At 49.1% G+C, this 21,422-nt stretch overlaps 1 protein-coding gene across 1 annotated transcript in view; it reads left to right on the forward strand.

Moving 5' to 3' along the window:
• DNAH9 (dynein axonemal heavy chain 9) overlaps window positions 1-21,422 on the forward strand; it is a 299,454-nt gene that overhangs the window by 273,814 nt on the left and 4,218 nt on the right. The window contains exons 63-68 of the mRNA XM_027131074.1: window positions 99-326; window positions 4,684-4,875; window positions 6,252-6,443; window positions 8,504-8,674; window positions 13,042-13,224; window positions 20,399-20,788. Coding sequence (XP_026986875.1) covers window positions 99-326; window positions 4,684-4,875; window positions 6,252-6,443; window positions 8,504-8,674; window positions 13,042-13,224; window positions 20,399-20,788 — 1,356 coding nt within the window. The remainder of the gene's footprint in view (window positions 1-98; window positions 327-4,683; window positions 4,876-6,251; window positions 6,444-8,503; window positions 8,675-13,041; window positions 13,225-20,398; window positions 20,789-21,422) is intronic.

Consider the following 21,422-nt stretch of genomic DNA (forward strand, 5'->3'; position numbering starts at 1 on the left):
GATTTGTTTGAAAGTAAGGCCAAGTCCCTCCTCAAGCCGCCTTCCTGATAATTGTTTAAGCAGATGCCTGTAATCAAGGGGTCCTTCCTTCCCACCAGAACATCCACCTGGTGGCCAAGTGGCTCAGTACCCTGGAGAAGAAGCTGGAGGAGCACAGCGAGAACAGCCACCCAGAGTTCAGGGTCTTCATCAGTGCGGAGCCCGCGCCCTCCACTGAGGGCCACATCATCCCCCAGGGCATCCTGGAGAACTCCGTTAAGATCACCAACGAGCCTCCCACGGGCATGCATGCCAACCTGCACAAGGCCCTGGACAACTTCACTCAGGTAGGGGGCCCTGGGAGGGAGGGGAGAAGAGTGCCCCGCCTCACAAAGAGCAGATTCCCCGAGTGGGAGAGTAGTACACAGCTAGGGTGGGGTGGGGGACCGACTGGAGCAGTGCCCGGCGTGGGCGACATGTGTCCCCCCTGCAAGTGACCTCCAGCCAGTGCCCGCCGAGTGCAGCCCTCAATTCCCAGATACACCTGGGGGAGCCAAGCTTAGGGTGTTTCTTTGGCAAGAGGGGTAGGGGAGCTTTCTGCACACCTACAGGCTAACTGAATACTCCAAGATGGAGAAGGACAGAGTGCCGTAAATCTAATTGATATGGCGCACTGGTCACACACTTACTAGCTAAACACACCGTCTCCAAGCAGGGGGCTGACGCTCGTGTTCAGATGACGTCTGCCTGCATCTTGAGTATCAAGGGTTCAGATAACCCAGGCAGCAGACGGTGGGGATCTGGACTGGAATGTAACCGCGTGTTAGACTCATAAAGCGTGGCCTCCAGACCAGCAGCATCAGCATCACCTGGGCACTCGACAGGAATGCAAATTCTCAGGCTCCACCCTAGACCAAGTGAATCACACACTCTGGGGTGGGGCCCAGGCCTCTGCGCGCTAACTAGCCCTCCAGGGGCTTCTATCCAACAGTCGACTTGGAGAACACTGTGCTAGTGAGACTTGGACTATCCAGGCATAGGGTTCAAACGCAGGCTACTACATGACTGGAATCTCTGTTACTGGGAACTCCAAGGCTCATGTAGTGGAGTATTTATTTAAAGCCAAGGCCAGGCCCATGGGTATATAAAGTACCGCTTTATGTACCCGTGTATAAAGTAGCGCTTGCCAAGTCTGCAGCTCAGGCCCCTGGCATCTTCTCAGGAAGGCATCCTTTCTGGTCGCTTCTTCTTTGGGGAGTCCCACCCTTCTGGGAAAGGGAGTATGCAAAGGTGTGAACCCCAGGAGGATGGGGGCCACGGGGCCCACCTAACGTCCATCTCCCACTCTGGCCTTGGTGGAGTCCAAGGGCAGGGTTCTAGGATGGGTCCTCCCCGACATCATCCTGTCGTAACACCAGCGGGTCTCTAGCTTCACGGAACCCGTGCTCAAGCTCACTGCAAGCCCCAGATAGGTCAGCTCGGTCGGCTGAAACAGGCCGTCCAGCAGGACAGCCATTCTAGCGAGCCCAGCGTAAAGCAGCAGGAGCAGCAGCCCTTTGGGATTGACGTTAACGTGAGATGAAGACCACGTGGCACCCGAGTCTCTCGAGATTGCACTGACCGTCTGATACCCTCGTAGCAGCAGCCCAAAGGCCAACTTGCAGGGAAGCTTCCCCGGGATCTGAGAAGCGAAACTTATCCAGCCCCCTCCTCTTGCACTCACCTTTCCAACCCAGCTCCAAAACTCCCACATAATCCGGAGTAGAGAGCAGGGGAGCATTACCAGGAGACCTCGGGTATTTTAGCTTGCCATTTTCCCTACAGAATACCTTCCCATTGCAACACGGTGCAGAAGGCAAGGTGCTTTTTTGTCCGGGGGCATTTTCTTTTCTCTTTTTTTATTTTTTCCTAAATAGGTCTTGACTTCCAGGTACTCTGTACCAGAGGTCAAAACTGCTCAGTTTTCTAGATTTTATATTCCATGTAGGGGAAATAGACATTCTTAACTTTGAAATCTACAGACTTCTTTACAGGAAGTTGTAGCTGGTTCCAAGCAAAGACATTTTTGCCCTGAAAAGGCATTGGGACCATAGCTCAACTGATGGGTGGATAAACAAAAATGGTGAATCTATACACTGGAATGGTATCTGGCAATAAAAACAAAGCACTGGTACATGCTATAACATGGGTAAACCTTGAAAACATTATGCTAAATAAATGAAAGCAGCCGGACACAAAAGTTCTCATGTTGTATGACCCTGTTTATCTGGAATGTCTAGAATAGGCAGATCTGTAGAGACAGAAAACAGACTAGGGATGGCCCGGGGCTGGGAAAGTGGGGAGTAGAGAGTGACAGTGAATGTGCATGTGGTTTCCTTTCAGGGTGATTAAATAGTCTAAAACTAGACTGTGGTGACGATCACACAGCCCTGTGAATATGCTAAAACCATGGAAGTGTATACCTTAACTAGATGAAACGTGTGGTATGTGAATCATGTCTCAGTACACTTCAGTGGAAGAATCTTTTCAACTGCTACTCACCAGAAAAAAGGAAAAAAAAAAAAAAGGCATTGAGTAGCACAACGTGCTATTCACAACGTGAATGCATGTAATGCCACTGAATTGCAGACTTAAGAAAGGTTAAGATGGTAACTTTTATGATATGTATATTTTACCATAATTTTTTTTTTAAGTTGGGGAGGGAGGAAGACATTAGGGTGCAGTTAGCCTGCTCTGTTGAAGAGTACAGTGGTAGGGAATCCCCAGCTTTCCTGCCTTGAGGGTCTTGGACAGAGCCAGGGAAGGGAGTAGCAGCTGCTTCACATGGAATAGCTTCTAATAATTAATATTATAAAACTCTGCCTCGGGGGGGGGGGGTTATCATCCTCTACAGCTATACCTGGCTTCATCTGCTCTGCCTCCCCATGGGCCCTCGTCCTTGGGCTTAACCCCCTGCAAGCCTAGGCTAGTCTGACAGTCTTGGTTATCAAACAACTGGGAAATATATCCCAAGAGAGTCTGGCTTTTCCTGGAACATCCCTTCCACAACTGTTGGTGTTTGGGCCACTTATAGCCCTCTTCAGTCACTCATTCTGAGGAAGAGGGATGGATTTATGAGTGGATTCATTGTTCACAAGAGTTTTAATGGTTTCCTTCTGCATTTACAAGTGCCCTGGAACAGTGGCCTGGTTCATACGCCTATGGTTCACTCTGTGCCTTCACAGCCCTAGTTCAACCATTTATGGGACAAATTGCAGAACTGAGCTCTTTTTATCACTGCTTCCCTGACCCCTGTGCCATTCGGGGTGATTATTTCTCTCTGACCTTCATGTGAGTATACACTGTCAACCAGCTTCAGCAAGTGTGGCTTCTTGTCTGTCTGCCTAAAGGCATTTTTCAGCAGGACTCGATTTTCCACATGTCAGAGGTAACACAGGAAACACCCTACATGTCTGCAGAGAGCAGCGCTGCCCAGAAAGCAGCTATTACCTTCTTGCTTGCACGAGGCAGCGACTTTGCCCTCTGTCCCACCTCTGACCTTTCACATCCGTACCTTCAAGGCAAGTATGGTACCCAACCAAGGCACCAGAGTGACCCCCACATATCCAGAAAGACAGAGAGACTGTGTCACGGGTTCTCCATGGAAAAAATCAGACCTCCCGGAAGCTTAACCTCTCCCACCGCCTCCGCTCTCCTCCTCCCCACGTAAGCGACGTCTAAGGGCCACTTCTTAGAAGAAATGCCAAGGCTGAACTCAGTCCAGTTCGTGTGAGCTTTCAAAGTGCCTCTCGTGGGCTCTACCTGCCACATCTTGCTCCTTCCTGAACAGAGAGGAGCTCACTCAGAGGACATGCTTAATTCCAAAGAATCCAGGGCTCTTGTTCTAACGGCCCTTTAAAATGCAGGTTTTCCCCTCCCCACCATCATCACCATCCCCCTTAAAATCTAAGCGCAATTCCACTGACTCCCTCTGGACCCTCTCTTGCTCCTCTTGTCTTCCATCTGCCCCGTCTTTCATCCTCTCTTCCTGAGCCACGCCGTCTCTCCCGCCTTGTGCTTTGCAGTCGGGACCCCTAGGAGGTCCTGCTTCTGCAGCCACATGTCCGATCACCCCTGCTCTGCTTCAGAGGAGGCATTAGGATGGGAAGGGCAGGGCACGGCACCCCTCGGCCTCTTGTGGCTCCGACTCCCAGCCCCGCCCCACTTCCCGCAGCTCCCCCAGCAGATGAGCCGTGGATTCTTCAGTCACACAGGCAGTAATTACACCTACTGAGATTCCATGATGGGCAAGAAAAACATGGCAGGAAGGAGGGAAATCAGAGATGATGCTGTGGGAGTCCCCTCCCACCTCCCAGCGCAAAGTGCCGTTAACAGGACAAACACGATGCTCCCCTGGCCGCTACCCCTTTTTCCGTTAGCTGTGCGTGGGAACCTCATTAGCACATCCATGTGTGTTAACTTGAACTGTGAACCAAACCCCGTTATAAGCTGAATCTAAACCTTAGCTCTGATTCTAGACTAAAACCCAGCCCCTCTGCAAGGTCCCCTCAAACGCGGTTCCATGTCTGTCCACAGAGCAACCCACGGTCCTGCTGGAGCTCCAACCCTCACGGGAACACAGCAGCCCTGCCATCCTAACCCACACCATGGCCTGCCCTGCATCACGGCAGCTCTGTGCTAACACCAAGCAACATTTCCTTTCAGGACACGCTGGAGTTGTGTTCCCGGGAGACAGAGTTTAAGAGCATCCTCTTTGCACTTTGTTACTTTCACGCCGTGGTGGCAGAAAGGAGAAAGTTTGGGCCCCAGGGGTGGAATCGCTCCTACCCCTTCAACACTGGGGACCTCACCATCTCTGTGAACGTGCTCTACAACTTCCTGGAGGCCAACGTGAGGGTAAAGTTTCCGGCGGCGCGGAGTGAATCGGGGGGGCACCTCTGAGAAGGATGATGTGGCATCAGCACAGCCAGAAAGGGGTGTCCTCACCGGGGCAGGTATACACCCTCCCCAAGGGGAGTGAGCAAGTGCAAGTTTACCACAGGGGCAACCCCAGGGCCAGTGTGAGGCTGAGGAGTGAGGACCATGGTGGGGGGGTGGCAAGAAAGCTCAGGAAGCCCAGTTAGTGCCTCACACCTGGTGTGAGCCACCCACTGGTGTCAGTCTCAGGGCCCCCCAGACCACCCTGTGCGCTCCCAGCGTTGCCGGGGGCAGTGATCGGCAGGAAGAGACCCCACACTCACCTGATACGAACTCCCAATTTAACTCGCCAAGGCAGACCTTCTCGTGGTGCGCGCAGCTCCTGGCGTGAGCACGGTCTTGCGGAAGTTAAAGAAGCTAAACTCTGGCCACACCTCGCCTCCTTTCTCCTCTGTCTGACGTCTCCATCCTACAAAACACACTGACAATCCACGCTCTTCCAGTTAAGGGCATGTGTACGCCATAAGGCTCTTCTGGTTCATGGACCAAACACAGCATCCTTTGGGGGACAATGAAGCCAGCCTAGAAGCAGTGCCTCTGCCTCTGGTTCCAGGGTCCTGGGAAGCCCACCACACAGCACACCAACCCTTCACCTGCCGCGGCCACGCGGCTTTCTCCAGGTGGCTTCCACCCCTGTCTCTAACACCCATGAACTTGTGTGCTGTATTTCATTCACTTTGAACTTTCCAAGGAGACGATTAATTAATATGCTAATTAATGGCAGGAAATGGGAAAAGTACCCATGCCCTCGCTTTCCTCCGTTCGACACTGGTATGATTAAAGGACCCATAGGTAGAGACTGACTTCACTGCCACAGTTAATGACTGTGAAAGAGGGAAGGCATGTGTGCCAGAGTGCTGGCGTCTTACCTCTTCTCACTCTTTTTTTTTTTTTTTTTTGGCGGTACGCGGGCCTCTCACTGTTTTGGCCTCTCCCACTGCAGAGCACAGGCTCCGGACGCGCAGGCCCAGCGGCCATGGCTCACGGGCCCAGCCGCTCCGCGGCATGTGGGATCTTCCCGGACCGGGGCACGAACCCGCGTCCCCTGCATCGGCAGGCGGACTCCCAACCACTGCGCCACTAGGGAAGCCCTCTTCTCACTCTTGGATGTAATTCCTCCAGCGTTTAATGAGCTCCCACGTGTGCCCGACCCCGCTGGGCACCAGGGGAGCTTGGATGAATAAGACATTGTTCCTAATCTCAGGAACCACCCTATCTTGTGGCTCACGCTCTGTCCACACATTGGGCCATCCCAAGGCCTGCGTGGAGATCTTCCTTTCCTTCCCGTCTCTCAGGTCCCCTATGATGACTTGCGCTACCTCTTTGGTGAGATCATGTACGGAGGCCATATCACTGATGAGTGGGACAGGAGACTCTGCAGGACCTACCTGGAGGAATTCATCAAACCAGAAATGCTGGAAGGAGAGCTGTCCCTGGCCCCAGGTTTCCCCCTCCCAGGCAACATGGACTACAATGCTTACCACCAGGTAGGGACCTGGGTCTCTCCCCAAAGGACTGGAGATGCACATGCAGGGCCAGGGAAGCCCAGCTTAAAGAGCCGAGGTCACATCCAGCGTGGCCCTCAGCCTGTTCAATTTGAGAGCTACTATAGGATTTCTAGCCTCAAATTAGTGATAAAGTTGAACTTTTAGAGATCTTTTTATGCTTGATGTTTAGCTCGATCATTCTATTTGGTGCTCTTTTCTACAAACAACATCTTGGGCATTTATCTGATGTTTCCATTCAGGATATTGACACAACCATTAGGAGCAAAAATTTAGGTAAGAACTTAGCCAACTTTTGGTAAAGATTATATTAGTGGTTCTAAATATCTTCAGAGGGACACGATCTTGTGGGCAGATCACTCACCCCTCCTATTCTCTGTTGGTTGCTGTGAACACAGACACACATACACATACCAAGAAAACATTCTCATGGAGTTTTTTCATACTCTCACTTTGGGTTTTCATTCTCTCACTTTGGGTTTTCATTTTACTATTACTTCAGCTATTTATTTATTTATTTATTTTTTTGCGGTACACGGGCCTCCCACCGCTGTGGCCTCTCCCGCCGAGGAGCACAGGCTCCGGACGCGCAGGCGCAGCGGCCACGGCCCACGGGCACGAACCCGTGTCCCCTGCATCAGCAGGCAGACCCCCAACCACTGCGCCACCAGGGAAGCCCACTTCAGCTATTTTTAAGGTGTGCATCTTTGCCTATTTACCCCACCATGAAAATGTATTAAAAAGGAATTCAAACAAAAAAAACTTTTTTGTTGCTTGACTTTTGAACATCCCTAAAAGAACTCTTGAATACCAAACTTAAGGGAAATACTGGTCATAGGAACATTAACTACAATCTTTAAACAAATTTTTAATTCCTAAAGTTTAAGAAGGTACGTCATAAAAGTTATTTGACCCAGAAAAACTAGGCTTATGAGAAGAAATTAAAAACAATAATTCTCTTGAAAGTAAATAAAAGAATTTTAAAAATAAATGCTTTGAAGGCCTTAGCCAAGAAAGTTGTGCAAGAGCGTCCCCTACTGTCTGTGGAACAAATGCCGGTGATGGGCAATGATAACATGGTTTGCACATTTTCAGAAGACTTCGGTAGAGTTCCCCTTTCTCCATACCTCTCTTTAATCTGTCAGGAGATGCTTATAGGGCTTACCAGGAGTCCAGGAGCGTGCTGGGTGCTGGAAGAAATGCAAAAATAAACACGCAAATTTGCCTTTAAGGAATGAGCCATCTTTTACTTAGTCTAGATGTTACCAACACCAAGAAATCATCAAAGCTAAACTTGAGGGGTGTTTTTTCGCTGTAATGGAGAGAATTGGCACAGAGTGCTCAGAAACATTTGGAGAAGGAAGTGAGCTTTACATGCTGGGGAGGATTTTTTAGGGATGGCAGCCTATGGCCCACCACAACTGACCCCAGAGATGTGGTGTTTGGAGACACGTTGTTTTAAATGTTTTTAATTCGAATGCTTTCTGCCAGAAGCAAAGTTCACTTCATCCTACACCAGAATTCACACATTTATTTTGCATACATGGCCCCATGTTTGCATTCAGGTTTATCATCCCTGATTTAAATAAACAGAGGGGAGAGAAAAGGAAGTTAAGCAGGGAGGGCTGGGTAAAATTCCCAGGCAGGAAAAGTATCTCTGAGGGACTCTGAGAAGTCCTCCTTGTGTGTGGGGGGACAGGTGTAGGTCAGGGCACCGTGGGAGGGGCTGAGATTGGAGATGGATAAAGTCAGCTAAGCTTCCCCCAAAAGAATGAGCTCATGAATGTGGAGGTTCTGGAAAACCAGCCGGGCATACACAAACGGACGGTGTAAGGATGTGCCCTAACAGGTGGGCAGCACGCTGAGGTCGGCCAGCATCGGTGAGTGGCGTCCCCCTGGAGGGCGTCCCCCTGGAGGGCCAGAGGGGCCCCGGCGTCAGAGGCCTGCTCCGGCCCACTGACTGCCCTGCAGAGGACTAGTCAGGTGGGAGATGGGAGACACGTCTCGTTGGTTTTCAAGTGAGCTTGCCCTTGACTTTTTAGTACATCGACGCCGAGCTGCCCCCAGAGTCGCCGCATCTCTACGGCCTCCATCCGAACGCGGAGATCGGCTTCCTGACCCAGACTTCGGAGAAGCTCTTTCGCACGGTGCTGGAGCTGCAGCCCCGGGACAGCCAGGCCGGAGATGGAGCGGGGTCCGCAAGAGAAGAAAAGGTATATGGAGGGGTTGCCCGAGATATTCTGGGGAGCCCAGGACTGCCGAGGTCGCCCTTTCTCCCGCCGGCCGCGTTGGGCTCCACAGCGCAGACTGCACGGCGTGCTGTCTTCCCCGCGCATGGCTGGTCCAGCCTCGCCGCGCAGACCCTTCGCCTCCGAGGGACCCGCCGCAGTCACGTGACCAGGCGGGCCCTCGGGGTACCTGGTAGGACGTCCCTGCCGCTGGGTGTGGCAGTGCTTCACTCCTTCCCCCAAAGGCAGGTTTTATTCCGTTTGTCTGCCAAAGTGAAGAAAGGGCAGAGCTGAACAATCGTGGTTTGGGAACCTCGAAACGGACCTCATGGTTCCTTTCCCAAACTAAGTAATTATGGGTGGGGAGCTGTCCCTAGACACCCCACCCTCACTCCGCCAACTAGACGCTCGCGTGGACGAACTCGCTCCTCTTTAAGACGAAAATGCGGTCTCTTTGTGGGAAGGACAGTTAGTCCCCGAGTCTCCTAACGCACAGCTAGTGCTACTAAGCACAGGACTTCCCGAAACTTCAGGAAGGTGGAGGGGAATTGTTGGGTGGAAAGCCAGAGGAGGGTGCCGTGTGGGTGTAGGGTGACCAGAGGCAACCTGGGAGCTCTGTTCCTGGTGAGGGCGCAGCCGAGGGCAAAAAAGGAAGGGGCTCAAAGTGAACCTTCTCTGTGATGCTTTCCTAAGACAAGGCAGTTCAGTTTCCAACAGATGCGTCTGCTTCACCCCACCTCCCGTCCAGAGTACTACCCAGATTCCTTTAGTTAGAGGTTCCCTTGTTACAAGGAAACATACTTGGCAGATTAAGGATTAAAAAACCTGGAGAGTTATCGAACTTTTAGGCTTCAGGGATTGATTTTAGGAAAACAAACTGACTGATAGTAAAGGAGCTGGATGTTTGTTTAAAGGTATGGAGTGATGTCATTAAAATGAGTCTCAATTTTAATATGCCTCGGAATGAGCTAGGGAGCATCGATTCTGGGGTCTGGGGTTAGGCCCAGGAATTTGCAGCCCAGCGACTGTGATGCAGGTGAGCCTACTCTGAGAAAGCTGCTCTAAACCCCACTACTCAACCTCTTTTACTCTTTGATGCATAGGATATAATTTGAGAACAAAAGGAAGATAAGAAAGTTGATGTTGCCCAGAATCCAAACCACCTAGCATCAAAAATGTTCCTAGCTTAAAAATGAAAAGGCTGGGACTATGTGAGTAATAGGCTTAGGATTCTTTGGGCAGCATTAAAGGAAGCTTCTAGTTCTTGTCATTTCCCTTCTTCTGACCACTTCAAGAAATGGTGTGTGTGTGTTTGTGTATGTCAGAGATGAATGAAGTACGATCACTTGCCAAACTCTGGAGAACCCAACTGCAGCACAGATACCGGGAAGTGGGCAGATTTCGCTAATATACAGATATTACCCATGGAGGAAAAAGAAGGAGAGAGAAGAAAGGGGAAAAGGACACAAAAGAAATTCACGTAATAATACAAATGGCCAAGAAAAATTGTAAAATATTCTCAACATCGCTCATAACTAAATGGAGTTAAGTGAAATATTATTTTTCACACAATGGTAAAATTTTTTTAATGTGAGGATATCCAGTGGTGAGAACATAAGAAAAGATGTACTCCCATCTCTGTTAGTAGAGGTTTAAATTGTAGAGCAATCTGACAATAGCACCTAAAGTTTAAAATGTTCATATATTTTACTCATAATTCTATTCCTAGGAATTCAACCAGTGGAAACACTCAAAAGGGCACAGATGTTATGATATACTTCTTTATTGCAGGATTGTTTATAGTAGTAGAAATGATAAACAGACCAAATACCATCAATAGGGGGATGACTCAATAACTTATGCTATGCCAAAACAATGAAATAATATATACTGTTAAAAAAACAAGGTAAATCCATAAGTACTAACAAGGGAATGTGTTCAAGATGTATTATTAGGTGAGAAAAGCAAGCTGAGGGACTTCTCTGGCGGTCCAGTGGTTAAGACTCTGAGCTTCCACTGCTGGGGGCATGGATTCTATCCCTGGTTGGGGAACTAAGATCCTGCAGGCCACATGGTGTGGCCAAAAGAAAACAAAAACAAAACACAAAAAAAGCAAACTGAAAAATCTGTGTGTATTATGATTCCATTTGTGATAGACAGAAAGAGAAGGAGGTGGGGAGGGAAGGGAGAGCGATGGAGGGAAGAGAAGCAGCAAGGCAGGAAGGAAGATATGGCAGACGTGATAAATATGGGGATGGGTGGATGGATAGCTGGATGATGGATGGGTGATGGATAGATAGGGTCATATGCATTGAAGGACACCTGCAGAAATTATAAACCAATAATTAACAGTGCTTTTTTTCCCCCTTTGAAGGAAGAGGCAAAATTGTGGGAGGATTTTGCTTCTAATATCAGATGAATCTGTAATATTTAGATTTTTATGATAAGCATTTACTACTTTTCCAAAAGGAAAAAAAAACAGAGGTGTTTGCTTGTGGAAGTAACGTAGACCACATCCCTTGGCATGCACTGCTCCCATCTGAAGTGTCCTCTCTATGTCTGTGTATTTGCTCCCTCCTCAGGCAGGGTCTCCAAGTCCTCCAAGGCCTGATCAGTGACGGAAGAGAACTCTGTTTCCCCATGTTCAGTATGTTTTGAAACAATAGCTCCAGACTATCTTTTCATTTTTTTGTGAATAATGTCCAAATGACAGCTTGCTGATACAGGGCTGTTTCTTCAAATTCAGCTCCAGAGACAGAACTATGACGTAGTTTTAGCCATTTGTCCTCTGTCTCAGCAGCAGCTTCCAGGTACTGTTAAAATTCCATTCCAGTTTTTGGTGTGACAGAACCAGAGACCCATTTGTGACACGGTTATGAGTTTTTACTTTCTTTTCTTCTAACATCAGCTCTTTTCCTAGATAATGTATTGTCTGTTAACAATACAAGGCAAAATTAATATTAATAATCCTGTACATGTATAGGGTCCTTTGTGGCTTTCACATGCTGCCACATTCATCACCTCTTTTGGTTTGATCTCTTCACCAGCCCTGGGAGTTGGCAGGGGAGGGGGCAGTGGAGAAAGCTGCTCTTGGAAATTTTTAATAGATGAGAAAGTTGAAGTCTAAATGACTTGCTTAAATTCACACGGGTGATACATAACAACGCCATATTAACTCAGTCAGGGTTCTTTGGTTGCAAGGAACAGGGGCCAGTTTCGCTGAAATAGGCAAGAAATAGCTCACTGTATCAAAGGAATACACTGAAGAAAGGATAGAAACCACAGTGGCTCTGGGGTCCCAGGGAGAGAGAAGAGTGGACCATCGCACTTCCCTCCACTTTCTGCACCTAAATCCTGGGCTTGAGATTCAATTTTCATGCTCCTGGGAAAGATCATCTGATTGGCCCACTTGAGTCAGTGGAGGGCTGGGCCTGGTGACTGTGCCCCAAAACAGTGGGAAAGAGGTAATTTCACAAAAGGAGACAGGGACCCGTCATTAGAAGAAGAGGGATGAGATGAACGCACCAAAACAGCATCCACCACACACGTCCACCAGCTCTCCTGACTCCAGGCAGGGCTGGAAATGGAGCCCTGGCTCCCTCTCTCCCTCCCTCCAGCCCCTCTGCCAGCCACAGTAAGTGGCTGCACTAGTAAGTCTGCACTTTCTCGTTTTTCCTTCTCTGCTGACAGAGCTCCTGGGCTTTACCCATTTGCTTCAAAATGGCGGACTCAGCCTCCCAGTGCTTGCCCCCCACACAGCCCAGAGTCTCGGTGCCTCAATTCCAATTTTCCTGGAGAGAGGCCCTGATTGTTCTAGCTGCCCTGGTCTGATTAGCTGACAGTCCGTGTGACAAAAGGGTCCGTGGGGTGTGGGAGGAGGTTTATATGAGCTGTGGCGATGCTTCTTCCAGGACCCAAGGACAGGAACTGCAGTGCAGCCTCGTGGAAACTCCGAATGGAATGTTTACATGTCTCCATCACTGCCGCTCATCGCCGCGGCTTCCCGTGCTTCCAAATGACCGCCCTAGGCCCAAGTCTGTCCTATGCCCTCCTAGCTCGATTCCCACAGCTAGCAGGGTCAGTCTCTGGGTTTTTCAACTCCCAGTTCTCAGAAAGGCCTCTGTGTTCATCCTTTTCAGCTGGTCCCAGGAGTCACAGAGAGCTGGCCAGCCTATACGGGAGGCCTTGCTGCGGCTGGCCCTCAGCCCCTGACCCAGTTGGCCTCAGCAAGCGGGCAAGGGTGTGCCCAGGGCACGGATGACTGGCATCTTTAGTGCCACGTGGCGGGGGAATGGAGGCCTTCTGGAGAAGTTGAACCCCGTCTTAACCCTGTGTTTCCTGTTGTGGGGCAGGTCAAGGCCGCCCTGGAAGAAATATTGGAGCGGGTGACAGATGAGTTTAACATCCCAGAACTGATGGCCAAAGCAGAGGAGCGCACCCCCTACGTGGTCGTGGCACTCCAGGAGTGCAAACGGATGAACGTCCTCACCCGAGAGATTCAGCGCTCCCTGCGAGAGCTAGACCTCGGATTAAAGGTGGGCGAGGCTGGGGACGGGGAGGGAGGGCATTGCCCGCAGGAACCCCTTGTGGGAGGAGCGCCAGGGGAGCTGGAGAGCAGTGGTCACAGCAGCCTCACTGCCTAAGAAGGTGCCACTCCTAGAAACCAGAGTCTGGCCAGGCTGCAGGGAGGGTAAGACAGGCTCTGAAGCTGGGAGCTGGGAAGGCAGAATGAGCTGTGACTGGCAAGCTGCCCGGGAGCCCATGCTCTGAGTGCCGAGGAGAAGTGAAGTCTTGATGCCCTGTGTCTTCTGCTGACATGGGTGGTGTTGCTTTCATGGGACGTAGAAGTGTGTGCTGCATCAAAGCACAGGTTCTAGACAGCCCTGCACCACCTCCCAGCTCTGCTGCCTCCTCGCTGTGTGGCCTTAGAGTGACTTAAGTCTCACTGCGTCTCAGTTTCTTCACCTGTAAAACAGGGATAGTGGTCCTACTTCATAGGGCTTTGGGGAGGATTCAATCAATAGGTTTGCATAGAATGTTTAGAGCAATGCCCGGCACGTGGCAAGTACCCAGAAGTGTAAGCTGATGGCATTATTATTACCACCCCGTCAGAGGAAAGGAAAGAACTTTAATCTTCTGCAACCTCATGGTTATCTGAAAGGCCCGAGATGCTGCACAAGCTCTGACGTTTCTCATGAGCAATGAAAGAATCTATTATTTATACCACCAATTATGTAAATAGATCTATTTTATTCACCATAAGATAATTCCATCAAGTGCCCAACACAAAGCCAAACAGATCACCTGCATGATAGGTGAGTGGGAGGTCCTGCTGCCTTTGAGGAGCTGAGGAAAGTAACTGTTGTCCGTTTACACTGGCACATTTATTAAAACAATTGTAACCCCAGACAGAGGGAAAGTGAGAACCCAGTTTGGTAGGCAGCAGGGAAAGCTCAGCCCAGCCCTGGATGTCCAGGCCTGTGATGTGCTGCCGCCCTTGTGCCTGCCTCTTGGAGTCGTATGACCACTGTCACGGGTGCAGAGGACACACAACCATGAGCGTCTTCACATGTGGTCACATAGAAACTATGAAGTAGACTGAGAAATCTGGGTGAGTTTTCTTCAGTCTGTTAATTCCCATTCGGCCCCAATATGGATAGAAGGAAATAAGGAGAAAGGAGTGACGGGAAAGGATGTCGAAGGCTGAGGCTGTTTGACAATGTTACCAAATTATGCGCCGGCTTGTAATCAAAGGAAATACAGAATTCCATAGAACAATCTCAAACGTAAATAAGGACCTTGCCGGTCATTTGATGTGGTTCGGTTCCCTAGGTACGCGGGTATATATTCATAATTATCTTGAGCTTGTTTGTTGCAGTCTTAGCTTAGTGAATGTGTGCAATTTGCTGCAGTCTATCTACCCATCCGACCTCCTATTCATTCACTCATTTTTCTTTCAAGAGCCTTCGCCGCGGTTTGGTGTCATGGATCCCAGTGCGTGCCTGGGTGAGGATGAAGGGGTGGGGAGGGAGTTACTCTTTTCTTCCAGTCTAGCTCGAGCAGGGCTGGTGGATGGCCAGCCTCGGTGCTCTGCCCTTGGGGAGACAGCGGAGACTGACAGGGGAGCCTTCCTCTCCAGACGGACAGTCTGGCGGGAAAACGAGCATACAAATGGATTACAGTACCAGGCAGGATTGATTCAGTGCCACACAGAGAGAGGTGCTAGAAGAAAGGAAGAAATAAGTATGTGGAATCAGGGATGGCCCCAGCGGAGAAGTGGCATGCAGGGGGCTTTGGAGGAAGAGTAGGATTGTGACATGTGGCAATAAGAAGAATCTTCTAGAAGTTCCAAGGTGAGGAACCCTAAGCCTGTTCTAACAGTTAACTTAGTTTGGCTGGAGCAGAGGGTCCCCCAGGTGAGTAAGAGTGATATGGTGAACTTCTAAAGGTGACTGGTGGTGACAACATTGACCCAGAAGCAGTCAGGACAACGGTCTGTTGCCTTTTTCTCCTGGTCCCCTGTGAGCAGGGGGACAGACAGAGCAATCTCCGCTAAAAAACGCTGTCATGAAAACCCAGTCTCATTAGGACAGGGCCCCAAACTGGCCTGGTCATCAGACTCCCTGGGGGCGTCATCCCAATATGTGTTCCTATCTCCACCCTCCAGTCCCACCAACCTGTGGAGCTGGGGTCTGGAAACCTATATTTTTAGCCAGCAGCTGGGTAATTCTTGTGGCGAGACAAGTTTGTGAATAGCCTTAAGGCAAGTAGGTAGAAGAAAAGATGGACAGATGTCTTCATGGAACAGTGAAGTTGCAAGGGTACAGCGGCAGAGTTCAGAGAAGGAAAAGTTTCCAAGTCTGGGGAAGAGGTTAAGCTGAGCTGCAAGAAATGGGAGTCAGAGAGGAAACAGCTGAAGGGAGCAACTGAAACAGGAGGGGTTCACAGGACAGCCTGGCATGTGCGGGAGACATGAGGGCCCCACTGGACAGCAGCTGGTACATGGAGCGGTGAGGAGCTCACATCCCAGCTCCCAGCGGAACATGGAAGGGGAAGCATAATGGGAGGAGAGGAAAATCTGAGCGACGTTTTCCTTCCGGTCCTTTCTTTCTCTTTAACAGACACTCTGAAGTTCTAGGACTGTTTTAGGCGGAGCACAGGGAGATGTGGGGCAACCCACACTACCCAGCACATCAAACAGACAAACCCAAATGCCCTGCCCAGACTGGGCACCAAATTAGAAAATGTCTGACTTTTTAAGTCATTAAGTCAATACCCTCAGCATTTTTTATTACGAAATTTTTATTCATAGTTGGCTGGATGGGAAACCATAATCCTACCCAAAAGTACTGGCTGAATTGAAAGGCACAGCTCTCTAACCCCTGAGGACTGTGAGAGCCCACAGCACACAGCACACAGAAGTGGCCACCTGGGAGAGGTCTACCAGCCACAACCGTGTCCCCACAGAGAAGAATTCAGGAGAGTCAGACATCTGGCTCTCAGCCTTACACAATGAAGAACCAGGTCCTGTGAGCATCCCAGAGCTGATTGGTCAGAGGTACTGACTCCCACTAACCAAATGCACAAAAGCCTGATGTACAAAACTCCCAAATGCCAGTTTATTCCTTTACAATCCTTTACAACTAGGTATAACTTTCAAAGCGCCATTGACTGATGGCAGCCTGCCCAGAAAATTCTCTACCTGTGTTGGAAAACTACAAGAGAAGCTGGATTCTTATGCACTGTCCAGTATGGTAGCCACTAATGACAGGTTAACACTTGAAATGTGGCTAGTCCAAACTGAAATGTGTTGTAAGTTTAAATTAAACGCCATATTTCAAAGATATAGGACAAAAAGGGGGAAATATCCTATTAATAACTGTTAATATTGATTAAATATTGAAATATTTGACATTTTAAATCTATTAAGTTAAATAACATATTATGAAAATTAATTTTTTCTTTTTATTTATTTTTTTTTATTTTTATTTTTTTTTGCGGTATGCAGGCCTCTCACTGCTGTGGCCTCTTCCGTTGCGGAGCACAGGCTCCGGACGCGCAGGCTCAGCAGCCATGGCTCACGGCCCCAGCCGCTCCGCGGCATGTGGGAGCTTCCTGGACCGGGGCACGAACCCGTGTCCCCTGCATCGGCAGGTGGACTCTCAACCACTGCACCACCAGGGAAGCCCCTCTTTTTATTTTTTTAATGTAGCTACTAGAAAATGTAAAATTACACACATGTAATTTTGTGAATTTTAAATGTAAAATTACCCATTCACAACTTGCATTGTATTTCATTTGGGCAGTGCTCTCTTAGATGGAGTCATGGCCAGCCCAGAATCTGGGGCTGGGAAGTATTTTCTATTATTCAGATATTTAATGGCATCAAACATTTCCCCCCTGTGCTTCAGTGGCTAATTGCCCCTCCTAACTGACAAATTCTGTTTTTCTAAACATGTGAAAGATGTTCAGTCTTAAAGCCCAACTTGCTGACTTGGGAAACCGCTCTGGCTCTTTACTCTCATCCGTTGACTCTCATGTGTTGACTTAATAGTTCAGGTTTTGCTTTGGCCCTTTAGTGACATACGGTCACCACCCCACAGGCAGCTGCCCTGGTCCACATGCCTGCTAGAGTGCACAGATGGACCAGCTGCGGTCACCCGCAGTCTGGACGCCAGACTGGGAAGGGTGGAACCCACATCATTCCCACTTCCCTCCACATCTCTTTGCCTCCCGGTGTTTCATTCATGTGAAAGCTGGTTGCAAAGACCACCTTCAGAGGGAAGGAAAAGCAGAAAGGGGCTGACCCTCAGAACAAGGTGCAGCCTGCAGCCCCTGGAGAAAGGCATATGTGGGCGTTGCTGACCCCACATGACAGACGCTGGCCACGTGCCTGCGAGCCCAGAGCACCAGCCACTTCTGACCCTCCAGAGATGCCCTTTACAGATAGACATTCCTGGCCATCCAGAGGCTGGAGTCCTTAGGTTTGGAATGGAGCCTTTGAATCCGCGCTTTTAACAAGCGCACTGACTTAAAGCAATGAAGGCCTAGAGGGCAAATCAGGTTTTTATCTTGTATTCTACCTAAGAAAGACTTTGAAAGCATTTATTTATAGGGACAAAAAAAGTGGTTAAGGCCACATCCAGGTAGCCCTCATACCCACCATAAAGCGCCCCCCAGTCTTTAGTTCTCCCTGCTTTCCCTGCAATATGGACATGGAACAAGCCAGTAACACAGGATCCTGAACTACATCATCTTCTTAAGGATTTAGTGTTCTCTTTGTGAGTTTTCTTTTTGTCGACTCTTGACCTATAAGCACATAAGTGCAGACATTAATCCGTGTTCCACGGGATCCAGGCAGGGGGAGTTTGAGGAGGTCAGGCTTGAGCAGATGGAAGCAGGTTTCTCTCGCGGGGAGCTGGAGTCTTTACAAAAGGCCTGCTTACCCACAGTTTGGCCCAGAAACTTCCCGTCTGCCCACCCCACCTCCACCAATCTGGCAGCACCTGAGGAAACTAATTTTCTCTGAACACCTTTTAGGAAACGCTGTCCCAGAGTCTGTAGGTTTATTCCTCTTTTCCTAAGAAAGGGACCCATATTACACTGAGTGAATTTGGAGTGGGGTTCTCTCTGGTTTCTTCTCAACCCCTCCTCAGAAAGTGAGTCTTTTCTATGTCCACTCAAGGTCATGGGCAGATCTGAGTTCAGCACCCTAACCACAAGGTGAACGACTTCTTCTTTTCCTAAATCGTTCCTGCTTCACTCTCAAACGGGCAGAACCTAAGAGCACATTCTTTAAGGCTCCATCGCTCATGCTTTCAATTAGTAAATGCAAAATCATTGTCAGAATAACTTCTAAGCAGATAGAAATTTTTAAGAAAGCCAAGTTACACATTTTATGCTTCCCTGCTGTCAAAATGATTTTAGATTTCTGAAGAGTGTTAAGTATTGCCTATACATTTTTTTATTATCAGATTTTATTTTTAGAGCAGTTGTAGGTTCGCAGCAAAATTGAGCAGAAGGCGGAGTTCCCATATCCCCCTCCCCCGACCACACCCAGCCTCCCCATCATCAACACCCCCAGCAGAGTGGCCCATCTGTCACAGCTGGTAAATCTACCCCGACCCCTCACAATCAACAGAGTCTCCTGTAGTTCACATCAGGGTTCACTCTGGGTGGTGTACGTTCTACGGATTTGGACAAATGTGTAATGACATGGATCCGCCGTTTTAGTGTCTTACAGGAGAGTTTCACTGCCCTAATATTGCATATATTTTAATTTAAGCACATGATTTCTTCTTGCAATGAATGTCAGAGAAATAGAGGTTTATGGGACCTCACCGTTTTCAGAAGTGGCACATCTCTGTGTAAGGCATGGTCACACCGAGTAAGTGATTGAATTAGCCGGGGGCGATAACCAGGCAACAAAGGACTTCTCTGTACCAGCAAACAACTGTGGCTGGCAGAGTCCGGGGCTCCATGTGAGTTCATCTCTATTTGTCTCTCCGCCGCGGCTCTCAGAGATGTGCCAAAGGACCGGGACATTTTCATCCTACTTTTTCCAGTAGTGCTGGCCCAGTCCTGTTAGGTCAGTTGTGGGATGATTCCAGGGCGGGGGACCTTACCTCCCCACCAACTCACATGGCCAACAACATTCACAGGTGCAAAAAACTTCCACAGACACACCCCGACTCAAAACAACCCAAAACAATTCTGTGGGGAAGCGAATTTATTTGGTGTATTATTTATAAAAGCACTTTATAATTATGTGAGTTAATTGGCCATTGAAAACTTAAAATTTTTATTTTAAAAGGAAAAATAAATACGGCCTATATCTTTTTCCTTTTAAGTCTATTGGACTTTATTTTTTTGTAATGAGTCTTGATTTGTCTACATATCTTCTTATCTGCAGTTTAGCCAGCGTGTACTATTATATGCCCATAAACATGTTTTATTAAAACTGCAACATACAGAATTTTTAACACAACCCTGGCAAAAACACATACACTACAGTTTAATTACCAAACAGAAAACTAGGCCTTTCTGTTTAGAGCAGTGCTGTCCAACAGAACCCTCTGTAATGATGAGAATGTTCCATATCTCTGCTAAGGGCACGGTGCCTGCTGATGACATGAAATGTAGCTAATGTGACTGATAACCTTATAATTTTAACTCACTTGTGCTTAAATAGCTTCATAGGACTGACGGTCATCACATCAGACACGGCAAGCCTTACTGGGTACCCTAACCCCCGTGCAGACGCCGCTGCAGTAGACACGACACCTTCAAGAAATTGCAGATCCTTGGCATAACTAAGGTTACAAAGTTTAATTTAAAGATGGTTTTCAATGTACATCTTCCTTTACAGATTTCATCTAGCAATTGGAAGAGGATTCCTCCTTCGCTGGAGGAGAACGGAGAAACCCAAGCTTTAGGGTAGGGTGGAATCAGCGTGGAACCCACAGGTGGCTTGAGGTCTGCAGTGGACCTAAACTACTGTCAGTAGATACATGTAGACTCTGATACCACAGGAGTGGGGAGACGACCAGTCTCTGTGAGACAAACCTTGCAGATCAAGTACTAGACAGGGACTGTCATTGTGTCACCGACCCCAGCCGTCATCTCCTGTCTTCCCAAAGATCCCCGAGGCCAGCTGTTTCCAGGGACTTGCTGCCCCTCACTCTTTCCCCTCTCATTCTTTGTCTTCAGGGGGAGCTGACCATGACCAGTGACATGGAGAACTTACAGGACGCTCTGTACCTAGACACAGTTCCAGAGCCCTGGGCCAGGCGCGCCTACCCTTCCACTGCAGGCCTGGCAGCCTGGTTTTTGGACCTGCTCAACCGAATCAGGGAGTTGGAGGCCTGGACAGGTGACTTTACGATGCCTCCCACCGTGTGGTTGACAGGCTTCTTCAACCCTCAGTCCTTCCTGACCGCCATCATGCAGTCCACGGCCCGCAAGAATGAGTGGCCCCTGGACCAGATGGCCTTGCAATGTGACGTGACAAAGAAGAACAGAGAGGAATTCAGGAGCCCCCCTCGGGAAGGGGCCTACATCCATGGCCTCTTCATGGAAGGTGCTCGCTGGGATGCACAGGTAAATCCTGGGATGAGCCAAAGGGCATCCCCAGTGGGCTGATTACATACACATTGCCCCCTGTAAAGTACAATTGCTAAAAGGGATGCCCTTTTTTTTTTTTTTTTTTTTTTTTTGGGTTCCGGGGGCCTCTCACTATTGTGGCCTCTCCCGTTGCGGAGCACAGGCTCCGGACGCGCAGGCTCAGCGGCCATGGCTTACAGGCCCAGCCGCTCCGCGGCATGTGGGATCTTCCCGGACCGGGGCACGAACCCGTGTCCCCTGCATCGGCAGGCCCACCAGGGAAGCCCAGGGATGCCCTTTGAACATCCCTTGAGGCTGTCAAATCATTTCTATGTAGCCAAGGATGACATAAAGAGCGCAGAGTGAGTAGAGAGGTTAAAAGCAACAGACTAGCTGGATCTGAATCCCAGCACTACCGCTTACTAATTCTGTGAAAAATCTCAGTTTACTCAACTGTTTTTTAAAAAATATTTATTTAATTTATTTATTTGGCTATGCCGGGTCTTAGTTGTGGCACGTGGGATCTTTGTTGTGGCACGCAGGATCTTTAGTTGCGGCATGCGGGCTCTTAGTTTCGGCATGTGGGATCTAGTTCCCTGACCAGGGATCGAACCCAGGCCCCCTGCATTGG

Source organism: Aethalodelphis obliquidens, unplaced genomic scaffold (genome assembly GCF_003676395.1).
Source record: "Aethalodelphis obliquidens isolate GAN/ISIS:26980383/991018 unplaced genomic scaffold, ASM367639v1 scaffold38, whole genome shotgun sequence".
NCBI classification, from domain to species: Eukaryota; Metazoa; Chordata; class Mammalia; order Artiodactyla; family Delphinidae; genus Aethalodelphis; species Aethalodelphis obliquidens.